This window comes from Silurus meridionalis, chromosome 6 (assembly GCF_014805685.1).
Source record: "Silurus meridionalis isolate SWU-2019-XX chromosome 6, ASM1480568v1, whole genome shotgun sequence".
In the NCBI taxonomy this organism is placed as follows: Eukaryota; Metazoa; Chordata; class Actinopteri; order Siluriformes; family Siluridae; genus Silurus; species Silurus meridionalis.
This window is the reverse complement of record NC_060889.1, coordinates 23,685,995-23,698,780: the sequence shown is the minus strand read 5'-3', so window position 1 is coordinate 23,698,780 and position 12,786 is coordinate 23,685,995. Positions and strand designations below refer to the sequence as shown.

The window sequence follows — 12,786 nt, the reverse complement described above, 5'->3', positions numbered from 1 at the left end:
ATTTCTTCTCTCTTTTTCCTGTGCTTGTCATGTTTTGCCACCAGATCCTGCCAATGTGACCTTACTCTCTTCTTATCCGCAACAATTTCCTACTTCATCTTCTTCTATTTCTTCTTCTTTTTTTTACTTCTTCTTTGGGCTGGTCCTGTTAGGGATCGCCACAGCGGATCATCTGTCTTCAGTGTACAGTACAGAGTCACTGAGTTTCCTATCAGTGCAGGTAAATCTGAGTTCAGGTTTAGGTTTTTCTGTAGATGGAGATGAAACACAGTTCATGTGCTGCTACCAGAGTGTTAATCATCATTACCACTAATACAGTCAGAGACATGCTGTTAATGAAATAATGAAAAAGCAGTCATGAGCAAATATTCACACACACCTGACAGGAATAATAACAGCATCACTGATCTCTGATTGTCACTTCTCCCCTCTGCAGCTGTATTCATTACTGACTTCATTTTTGAGTTGAGGCTGAACTCATGAACTTTGTAGGGTGGCTTGCTGTTTTGATACCAGCTGTACTGCCACTCAGTGTCTCCTTCTTCCTGTATTTCACATCTGAATTCACATGATTATCAGGCTTTATGATCACCACAGGCTTAGGATTCTCTGCAGAAACATAATCATATTATTAACACACTGCAATTAATACAGTTTTGATACTACTGTGATTAGCCAAATAATTAGTGATAATGCAGTGCATATGTAATAATTTAACCTAAAGTCAATTATGTGTAGATATATTTTGCAATCCCAATATTTTGCATTTTTTTTAAACTTTACTGTATTCAAGTATTGTGCACCTTATATTTGGTTTCTTATATTGTTGTAGACATATTTGTTTATATATTGGCTGTTTTTGGTTTATTTCCAAACACCACTATTTCAAGAGAAAAATTAAATGTTACAGAAAAAAGCATTATATTACACAATAAAACACCTTTCAGACAATACTATATGATCCATGATACCAGTCACTATTTTTATATTAAACTGCACACATTGTATTTAAGAACAATATTTTCTAATGTTATCATGACAAATACTTATTTAACTTTTTATTGCTTTTTATAGTTTGCTTGATTGCATTTTACATTATTTTAACTTTACAGAATTTCTTTGAATATGGCAAAAATGTTTGCACAGGTTTTTGTATATATATTTAAACACTAATAATGTCACTTTTACTTGTCACTTTAACTCTGAACTGACACAGCACAGCTTCACTTTTATACCAGCACATGGTCACCACAATGACAATTACACTGGGACACTTTAATCTGTACTGCTGTCAATATCTGTTATACATATAACACTATATATACAGGTGCATCTCAATAAATTAGAATGTCATCAAAAAGTTCATTTATTTCAGTAATTCAACTCAAATTGTGAAACTTTGTATAAAATACATTCAGTGCACACAGACTGAAGTAGTTTAATCTTTGGTTCTTTTAACTGTGATGATTTTGGCAAAAACCCACCAATTCACTATCTCAAAAAAGTAGAATACTTCATAAAACCAATAGTCAATAGTCTATCTGAAGGTAAAAGGAAAATGTATAAAGCTGCAAATCTATTAAAATAAAAGACAACTGTCAACTTAAACTGTTATTTTAATTGCAAAATATATGCTTGTTATGATACATAAATCTTTTTAAAAGATTTGAAAATATATGAAAATATTCAGACAATGATTTATGCACTATAACAACAACATAGTTCTAATTGTCATAATATGACTAGCATAATATGATTGGTTTCTATTAAATCAGTGGCTATGTTTGAGACATTTGTATCAGGGGTCCCTGCCCCATGTCTATATAGCCTAAAGGGTCCTTGACAAAAAACAAAACAAAACAAAACATCTAAGACCACTGCTAATTGATAACGAGTAAGAAGACGTAGCAAAGCACTATATGTGTTCATTGCTAACTTTCATTGAGGTGCAGATTTGAGATAGAGAAAGCGTAAAATGGTGGCAATAATACAACCATGACAGATATCTCTCAGGCCAAAAATGATGTAGTGAATGAGGTGGAGTTACAGCAAAGCTATTCAGAATTGCTGAATGCAGAAAATTGATAAAATGATGATGATGGAGAAAGATGATGGAGTGGAATTAAAGGAAAGGAGGGTAAAGCAGGACAAAATAGGCCATTGAGCAGCAAGCATTTACAGTATTGGTCTTGCACCTGAAGTCACCGTGAGGAGAGATTTCAAATGATGTGGCCAGATTGGTGAAAGTGGACAACAGGACAAATTGTCATTCACTAATCTGATGCACCAGGTGGATACAGGATTGAGAAGGAGCCATGTTGAATCAGACATCATTGAAGCAGAAATAAAAGCCTTCAGCCCAGGATTAAGGGTATGCAATTTGCTAAAAATATCAAGAGAGACCTTGAAAATATTACTGAAGGGACTTTCTATTCAGAGCCATTGAGTTTAAAGAGAAGCTGCTGCACCTGTGTGAAGAAGGTGGTAAATATTTTAGAAGAGCACATTCAAAAAATGTACTACACTTATATTTCCTACACTATACCTCTTACATTTTGTAAAGCTTTGAGACAATGTCCATTATGAAAAGTACTATAGAAATAGACTTGAATCATAGCATACTAAAGCTACCATCTACACCAGCCACATTCTTTGCAGCAAAAATTGGATAAACTCTATGGCCCAAGATGTATGGTTGACTGCTCCTTTGAAGGTGTGCCTGTGCAGGACACTGGATCTCAGGTGATCATCAATGACAAATAAAGGAATACCGGCTTTTCCCACCTAAAGACATGCAACCTGGTACACCGAGTCTGCAGCAGCCTGATGGAAAGGTTGAAGCATTTCAGTGTGGACACATGATCAATGAAAATTTTGTGGGCATTCCAGAGTCAATTAGAACAAAAGGATTGCCATTTACCAAAACGTAGCTTATGCTCAGAAGAATACAGCATAATGCTCCTTAAAAACATTTTCTCATATTTAATACAGAAATACAGTCAACAACCAAAACAATACACAAATCCTGAAGATGGTGGATTTTATACTCTACACTAGATGAACAACTATCTACATTACATAGTATTATTTTAGAAAAACTGTGAAGTTGAGGATTAAGTTAATAATTACACTTTAATTCAACTTCACTTACATTAAACTATGTTTTAAAAATATTTATTAAATTACAGATTACAGAAGCATCACTAATCATGACTGGTCTATTGTTTTTACAAGGTTTTTACAAATTTCACACATTCCTTTTTTTATATATATACATACAGTGTAGTTTTTCATTTTTACATTATATTTCCTCATAGCATCCCACATGGGATTTTTTTTTAAATAAACACACACACGTTGATGGTAGATTTTAGATTTTATACACAATAAATTGTCCACTTTGCAGTTTCAGTTGTGGACACATTCATGGCTTGATGAAGACCATCAAGAAGCTGCACTACACACAAACACACACACAAACAGTGAAAGTATTTAATTATAAAATACCAATAAAAATAAATTTTGCCGAGTCTATTATCCAGAGCAATATACAACTGAGTAGTTGAGGATTAAAGGCCTTGCTTATGGGCCCAGCAGTGGTAGCATGGAGGCACTGGTATTTAAACTCAAGGCCATTCAATGCAACATTCAATGCTTAACTAATGAACTGCCACCTCCCCTTGGGTAGAATAGGGATTTGCCTTTATTAAATACTAAGCAGGTTTAAAAGCCAACATTAAGTAAATAAGAACAAAAATCAATTTATGTTTATTACAGTGCAAGTTTTAGGCAGATGTGAAAAATATTGTAAGAGATGCTTTCAAACATAAAAGGTGGGGGATCCTGTATTGGTTCTTGAGCACATAAAGTTCAAAGGACACTTCATGTTTATAGTATTCTTAAGTCATTGTAATGCTAATATCTGTGCGAAGTATTGTAATTCTCCATTGCATACCAAGCCATTGTTTTGTCTTTGCTGTTCAGTGATTTATTGTGTATCCACCTTTATTTGGGTTCCTTGGACCTGTTTGCCTCATGGACTGAACTACCTGTTCATCATTTATATTTTAGACTGTCTTTATGATTCTACTGCACCTGCGTCTGAGTCTACATTACAATATAGATTCAAATATAATTAAATGAAATAGAAACAGCTGTGTAGGAGGCTTAAAACGGGAACAACCAAACTCCACTACTAGGGTGAGGTTGTGAATAACATATTCATGTCACAGATCATACACCATGGAAAGACTGAGCACAGCAACAAGATATATTGCACCAGATTTCAAAGCAGACAAAAGATTTAAAGATGTGCTGTTCAGACTATTTTGATAAAGCACAAATAAACAGATGTTGAGGACCTTAGATGCAGTGATTGGCCAAAGAAACTTAATGCAGTAGATGACACATACTGCCTACTTACGTACAATGCCATCAGCAAAGAACTGATGGAAACCAGTGGGAAACAAGTACAACCATGTACTGTCTGGAGAGGTTTGGCCAGAAGATGTCTTCATTAAATAATTATGTTCAAAAAGCCATACTGTAGCTCCGTCAAGAAGCCTAAGCTACTCAACTATGCACAAAAACATAGGAACTGTAGTGCAGAAAAATGTTAGCAGGTGCTCTGGACTGAGAAGTCAAAATCTGAAACATTTGTCTAAAACAAATTATTAGTTGTTTGCCAAAGTCCTGAAGAGTGTATTTATTAATGAACTTCCCCGATGTCACTCCTCCAATACAGCCAATGTCATTACAAACTATTTTTAGTGAAGATAAAAAAAGGAGTCCTGAAAGTAATAGTTTTGTACTGTTTTTCTATTGTTAATTGCAACAAAATGCATGGAGTCTAGCATTTGTAAAGAAAGCCTTAATACTGAGTTCACAAAGTGCATTATTCCCACTGTTACACATGAGGAGGTCCATTAACTTCAGAAAAACAAGGTTTTTTAGAAAATACGTAATATATTAACTAAACAATATTATTTCTCCAACCACAAAAAAAGTATATACAGCATTATATAGTACAGCAGAAACATCCTGTTTCATATAGATGGAGTTTCTTTAAATGTATTTAGCTGTGGATGTTGCCTTCGTCAGTTTGAACTGTCAAAAATAAAGAGAATTAAATCATTAAGGATATTACAGTTTTTACATTTCAAGTTATTACAGGTACGTATGGATTAAATGTTGAGAAATCTTATTGGTTATTACAATAAAAATGTGTTTTAAATAAAGCTGTGTTTATAATGAACAATAAATGCAACAAATATTTACTACAGTAACTCTAACTCTAAAATATATATTGTGGAAATGTTCAGATAAAATTGCAGTATTGAGTCAAATATTTCTGATAAAGTGAAAATGTTTTCTTCTCTTGTTATGGCATAACAGTATGTTCATTGTAAAAAAAAAAAAAAGTAAAAATAAATAAATAAATGAAAATGTTTTTACCTTGAGCTCTGTAACATTTTACTGCCACAATGACAGACAGCAGCAGATACACAGAGACGGTCACTAGACTGCTGATCAGTCTGAACACTGACCCTGGAGCTTTTGCATGTGAGCGATCTGATGATAAGTAATTATGAGAAATAATAATTATAATTTTTTGTAATTGTGTAAATCTGTAATAAATATAAGATTTGCATGAACACAAATTGTACATGCAACTGTAAAAAGTTGAAGATTTTTAATTTTATACCACAGAAATATGGAACTCTTGAAAGAACTAATATCACAGGTTTATATTAATGTGCTTGTATATATTTAGATTTATAATTTGTGAAATGAGTGGCTTTGGGGCACCTTACAGTAGTGTATTAGGTTTAATTCTTCACTCAATAAATTAAATATTTTCTCACCTCTGACTGAAATCCAGCTTTTCGGTGACTCTCCTCTCTCTGGGTGTTTACACTGGTAGAAACCTTCATCTGACTTTGACACACTACTGATGATCATCTCTCCTGTAGTCTGATTCTGGAGAACTGAATCATCTTTATAGAAATCAATACCAGAGTCTGAGATCTGTGTATTGTGATATAAACAGCGTAAAGTCAGAGGAAGTTCCTCAGTTACAGGATGCACAGGACTGTCCAGGATCACATCACCATCTGTAAGAATAAGAAAATAAAATGTTTAACAAGAATGATTTCAGAAAGAGTAAAAAAAAAGAAATACAAAATATGTTTAGTCAGGGAAAAAAATGTAACCATAATTTATAGCTGCAGCAAACACTGAACACCACTACCTGATATCATGCAAACAATTAGTCACACTACATGGAGACTCACTGTGCACTGTGATGTTGACAGGATTACTCCATTCTCCAGATTCAGACTGACACCAGTAAACTCCAGTGTGTGATGGAGAGAGGGAGCTGATGTTACATGTAGATCCTGAAACTGGCGAACAATCAAACCATGTCTCATTTTGTGTGTATCCTCTCACTGTCCATCCAGTAGAGTCGCTCTGGTTTTTACAGCTCAGTGAGAGAGAGTCAGCAATAAAGTGTTGAGTTCTGCTGGGATTGATGATCAGAGACACTGGAGGAGATTCACCTGAAATATACATTTCATTTCACAATTCATGTCATAGGATAAAATGTAGCACATATGGGTATGCATCATGGCATTGAAAAATGCATCAAAAAAATCCATCAAACACTCACTCACTCACTCACTCACACACACACACACACACACACACACACACACACACACACACACACACACACACACACACACACACACGCGCACAACCTCAATATTGCTGTTTTATTTCTCACCAGTGATCCACAGTGGCTGTTGTTTGCTGTACTGTGAGTAATAGTCTTGTTCTCCTCTCACTGCTCTGCACATATAAACTCCTGTGTGGTTCAGAGTAACAGAACTGAGAGTGTAGGAGCCTCCAGATCCTCTGCTGCTGTCTGAGAGAAGCTCTGGTCTGTGCCTGTAGGAACCCTGACTGTCTCTGTATAGAACATCTGTGTACCAGCTGAATGTCCAGCCTGTAGAGGAGGATTTAATCTCACAGTTTAGAGTAACTGAGTCTCCTTCAGTCAGCCAACTCTGTGGAGATGCACTGACTACTGCCTCTGCTGTTTCTGATGGACAACAAATGAAAAAAAAAAGCAAACATTGTTACATATAATTAATAATATGGTAAAACAACACACACACACACACACACACACACACACACACACACCTGATACAGTCAGTACAACAGCATCATTGATCTCTGATATCTGAGTGTCACTGCTTCTCAATCCCCTACAGGTGTAGTTACCGCTGTCTTCATGTATAACTGAGTTGAGGCTGAACTCCTGTGTATTGTGGTATAATGGGTTATTATTCTTATACCAGTTGTACTGCCACTCAGTGTCTCCTCCTATCTGTATTTCACATCTGAAAGTCACAGTCTCTCCTCTGAACACATGATTATCAGGCTTTATGATCACCACGGGCTTAAGATTCTCTAAAAAAAAAAAAAAAAAAGTAGTAGTATTAACACAAACCAATACAAATTACATACATACTCATATACAATATTTAATATTATCATAAAATAAGTCAATAAACTTGCTGCAATCGTTTTTATTGCAGCATGTAATATTTATATAAATGTATTAAATATTGTATAAATATATAAGTATTGGGTCGCCTTGGTATGTGATTTTTGAGCATTGCTTTGACAAGGTTTCTGGGTTCGCGGCGCACATTTCCGGTTTCGCAACGCGTACTTCCGGTTCGATGGGGTTTACCGTTTACCCGTGCCACCCAGTATTTAAGGACATCTAAGACATGATAAGATCTCACTGGCTTTTCCCTGTATACAAATGACTGCACCTCTAAAACCCCTCTGAGAAACCCTCGCCCAGGTGACCAGCCATAGTTGATCAGACCCCGGCCTTTGTCCCAGCAAAGATTGCATTTACATTTACATTTACATTTGCGGCATTTAGCAGACACTGGTATGCCAGATTATAAACTTAATATAAATATAACTCTTGAAATCTACAAACTTGGAAAGTGCTAATTTAAGTGTTTCAAGAAGAGGTTGGTCTTCAGTCGTCACTTGAAGATGTTGTACGGACATCTAGGGGAAGTTTATTCCACCACCTCGGTGCCAGAACAGAAAAAAGCCTTAAAGTATACTTGCCTCTCATTCTGAGAGAAGGTGGTACCAGTCGAGCAGTGCTGGAGCAGACTTCGTGGTGCAGTGCGAGATGTGATGAGGTCACTGAGGTAAGATGGCGCTGGTCCATTTTTGGCCTTGTAGGCAAGCATCAGTGTTTTGAATCTGATACGTGCAGCTGCTGGAAGCCAGTGAAGGGAGTGCAGCAGTGGGGTGGTGTGGGAGAACTTGGGCAGATTGAACACAAGTCGTGCAGCTGCATTTTGGATCATTTGCAGTGAATGAATAGAGTTCAGGAAGACCTGCTTTCTAATTACTGATTCATTTCAGCTGGTGCCTTGGCTTTCCATGCCTTTTTCCCTTCTTGTTCTTTCTACATTTGTTCAATATTTTTTCCCTGTGTCATTTCAAATTATTGCACATAATTTATGGCAACATTTAAGGTTTGATTTCTTTGCTTGAGTGGATTATATGAAATATGATTACTGAGAAAAATGAAAAATGGTAGTGTTCAATACTTAATTTTCCGTGTGTGTCTCCTACAAACATTGCGCAGACACAATATGAATGTGTGTTCAGAAAAACATGTGTGAGGCCGTCTTAATATTAACAGTGACTTACCAGTAACATTTACCCAGAGTGCATCACTGTAGTGTGTAGTAGACTGGGTTTCCTCTTCCAGCTCTGCACCTGTACTGACCTCCATCAGAGACACTAACTGATCTGATGGTGTAGAAGTGTGTTTCAGTCTCAGTTTCACGTCTCTGTGTGTCTTTGCTCCAGTAAAACTTCCATCCAGCAGACTGCAGCTTCAGTGTACAGTACAGAGTCACTGAGTTTCCTGTCAGTGCAGCTCCTTTAAGGTCTGATGTGAGTTCAGGTTCAGGTTTTTCTGTAGGCGGAGATTAAACATACAGTTCATGTGTTGCTACGAGAGTGTTAATAATAATCACTACTACACTAGTACAGGCAGAAACATGCTGTTAGTGACACCATATAAAAGCTTTTGCCATAACTTATTGTATGCATATACACTTATTGCATGTAATTATGTAACACACACACACCTGACACAGTGAGTGTAACAGCGTTGCTGGTCTTTGAGGTCTGAGAGTCGCTTTTTCTCTGACCGCTGCAATTGTATTTACTGCTGTCAGACTCTAAAGCAGTAAATGCATATTTCCCATTTTCACTGTAAGACAGAATCGGGACATCATCTTTATACCAGTTGTACGTCCACTCAGTGTCTGTATGTTCTTGTATTTCACATGTGAAAGTCACTTTCTCGCCACTGAATATCTGTCCATCAGACTTCAGAGTGACAACAGCTTTTGGTCTCTCTGTATAGTTACAACAAAAGCATCACATCAGTCAAACACACCCTTCTCTGTCCATCTGATATTGAATCAGTGTAATCTGTAATTATTGTATATCAGTGCATGTTACAGGAGTGTATAAACAGACATGTACCCATCACTGAGAGAGTCACTGCATCACTCCATGGTGTCCTTTTCATTTTACCATTAAGCCCAGAACATCTATATTTGTGACTCTGATCAATTTTTATAGTGTAGACATGAGAAAAAGAGGTGTGAAAGTGAACATCATCTCTGTACCAGTAGTGCAGTGGTCCTACAATTGTACATGTGAGTGTAACGTTCTCTCCTCTGAATATTTGGGGTGAACTCGGCTGCACAGACAGAACTGGTTTAACTGCTGGAAAAGTTACAAAGCAAAACACACAGTGTCAGTGTAAATATCTGATATTCTGCAGGACAACCTACAAACACAACCATATATATCACCTTGAGTTTGTTCACCTCGGATCAGTGAAATAAGCACTAAAATGGAAGGGAAAAAGAGAACATGATGTTAATGATTTATTTCTTTTTGAAAAACAAAAAAGAGAACAATGTCTTATACTGCAAAAAAATCTATAATTTCACTTCAGCTACAAGTAATACATTAAATCTGCCTCTTTCAGTAATCAATGGTGTTTAGAAAAAGCTATTTTCATATAAATAAGGTGAGGAAGGATGCAGGCACAGAAAGATTATAATTTTTTTTTTTCCCCTAAGTAAGAACATATAAACATAAAAATAAAAAAATGAAACACAAAATACAAAGGAATAGAAAGAAGATAACTATAACCAGAGTGATAGACAGTGACAGACATAAACACAAAACAATGAATGCGGTGCAAGTTGAAACTTGTGCGCTGGCTCTGCGTTTACAGAAAACATGACACAGCTTCAAAACAGTCAGTTGACATGATGCGGTGAGGGGCAGAAGCTTGTGGAAATGTAGTGTACAGGATAATGAAAAGATCCAGGCTGGGACTGTGCTTCTTCTCCTTCGGCTTCTCCCATTCGTGGTTACCACAGTGATCATCCATCTCCATACCCCCCCTGTCCTCTACATCTGCCTCTTTCAACCCAACTACCTGAGTATCTTCCCTCACCACATCCATAAACCTCCTTCTTGGCATTCCTCTTTTCCTCCTTCCTGGCGGCTCCATTCTCAGCATTATTTTACTGATATACCCCATGTCCCTCCTCTGAACATGTCAAAAGCAATGTGGTAAAAACAGCAAAGGCTGCAAATTGCATCTCTCAAAACAAAGAAGTCTGTTATAAATCAGTTATAAGTGTAAGATGAACACTTCTGCTGTGAAAAAAAAAACAATTTATTTGCACTTTTTTTATATATATATTTAAAGTACTAAAATGTATTAATTAGATACATAAACACTTTTCATTTTGAATAAAACATAAAATTGGATTCAGTGGTGCAGCATCTATATTGTTAGACAGAGACACTAAAGACATTAGTCACATTTAAATAGCATGTCTGATAACTAGCAGCACTGTCACTGAGAACAAATACACTTAGACCCACCTGTATACCTGCATCTGCATCAACCACAATAACCAAAATAAAAGTATTTCTGTGACACAGCTGATGCGGATCTACACTAACACAATGTAATGATCATGTTAAAATCCAGACAATGCTTTAACATATCCTCATCACACAAGTTATTAAAGTTAATTTGAACACATTTAATCCCAACCACTTAATTTTACTCACAGATCATCACACGGAGTGGACGGAGCTCCATCCTGAGATACTGAGGAATGACTGACTGATCAGTTGAGTACTTTCTGTCTTCTTGCACACAGAAACACTTCCTTCTAATGCTGGTAGATGGGATATTTTTATATAACCCTACATTCATGTCTTTAGAAACTATTGCAAAGGGCAATTTACAGAACATTACTTTCCCATGCATCCTCTCACAAGAATAAGATCTTTCACAAATCAAGACAGTTTTGCATTTTGTAAAATACTTAAATGACAAATTTATTTTATTAACAATATTCTTTTATAAGTGAGATTTGAAATTCTTTAATAAATGAAAAGATGCACAGTGTATCTTCAATTTAATACATGATTTATAACTAAATAATGTATTATTTTTTGAGACTCTAGCAGAGATACACAGTCACAGCTGTGCACTGTGTGTGTGGTCTGCGTGAACTATTCATAAAACAGCTGAAGAAGTGAAAATTTGTAGTGGTTCAGTGGGTAACAGATCACACATATGACCTCCCTGTTCCAGCATCCATTGTTAGATCTTGGGGTTGGGTAACTGTGTGGGCTTTGCATGTCTTTCTTCTGTTCATTTTGTTATTTTCTGGGTTTTCTGACTTCTTCCCACTTTACCTTCTGACTGATTGATTGATCTTTAATGTCAAGACATTCATCAAACCCTCATTGCACATGGGCAGATCATGGAATAGCAAAAGCATCACCTGGCCAACTTAAACACCAAACCTATTCTCCTGAACTGCAAGTTCCCAAACTCACACTGCACCTGCCAGAAAAGTTCTCAGGTGATGTGTCTCAATGCAAAGAGTTTTTTTTCTACAATGCATCTTATAATATGCATATCATTGTTATGTCAGAACTGAACACTGATTAAGGCTCGTGATAAAAACATTTAGTAAAACCTGATTTAAACTTGCAGCAATGTTCCCTCTTGAAAAATCAAATATACTATTCATTTCAGAGGACAAAATAAACTTTCTAAAACATATTTACTTACTCACTTATCCAGAGTGATTTACAACTAAGCGCTTTGTGGCCCAGCAGTGGTAATTAAAATGAAGAATTAAACTGAAGACCTTTCAATCTAACATCCAAAGTCTTATCCCCTCAACTACCTCCTCGCCTTAGGTAGAAGAAGAGAAGAAATTCTCCAGCAATATTAAACAAGCTTGAAAGCCAACATTAGGTAAATAAGCACTAATCTATTTATATATATACCGTAATTTCCAGACTATTAAGCGCACCCAAATATAAGCCGCACCCACTGAATTTGACAAAGATTTTTATTTTAAACATAAATACGCTGAAACTAATGAACTTTACACAGGCTTTAACCAAAGACTGTCTGTTACACGGCTTGTATCTAAACAGTAGCCTACCGAAAAAGTCATTGTTCCAAGTCTTCCTCCTTCCTTTCATAACTATTTCTCTCGAGAGTTTATCTTTTGGCATCGTCGTTTAAAAATCACCACCGGTGAAGCTTTTCTCGCGATGCCGTGCAGCTCAGAACACAGGTGAAGTGCGTTTTTTTTTTTT

The 12,786-nt window shown here is 36.2% G+C and overlaps 1 protein-coding gene across 1 annotated transcript; it reads right to left on the bottom strand.

Moving 5' to 3' along the window:
• Positions 1–3,422: 3,422 nt before the first annotated feature.
• LOC124387243 (Fc receptor-like protein 5) lies at positions 3,423–11,260 on the bottom strand. Its single transcript, XM_046851474.1, is given in 12 exon segments — positions 3,423–5,106; positions 5,455–5,571; positions 5,865–6,113; positions 6,294–6,560; positions 6,788–7,105; positions 7,210–7,479; positions 8,761–8,795; positions 8,797–9,031; positions 9,207–9,479; positions 9,610–9,855; positions 9,945–9,980; positions 11,230–11,260. Coding segments are annotated over 12 exon segments (2,109 nt in total). The 3' UTR covers positions 3,423–5,074.
• Positions 11,261–12,786: the final 1,526 nt, after the last annotated feature.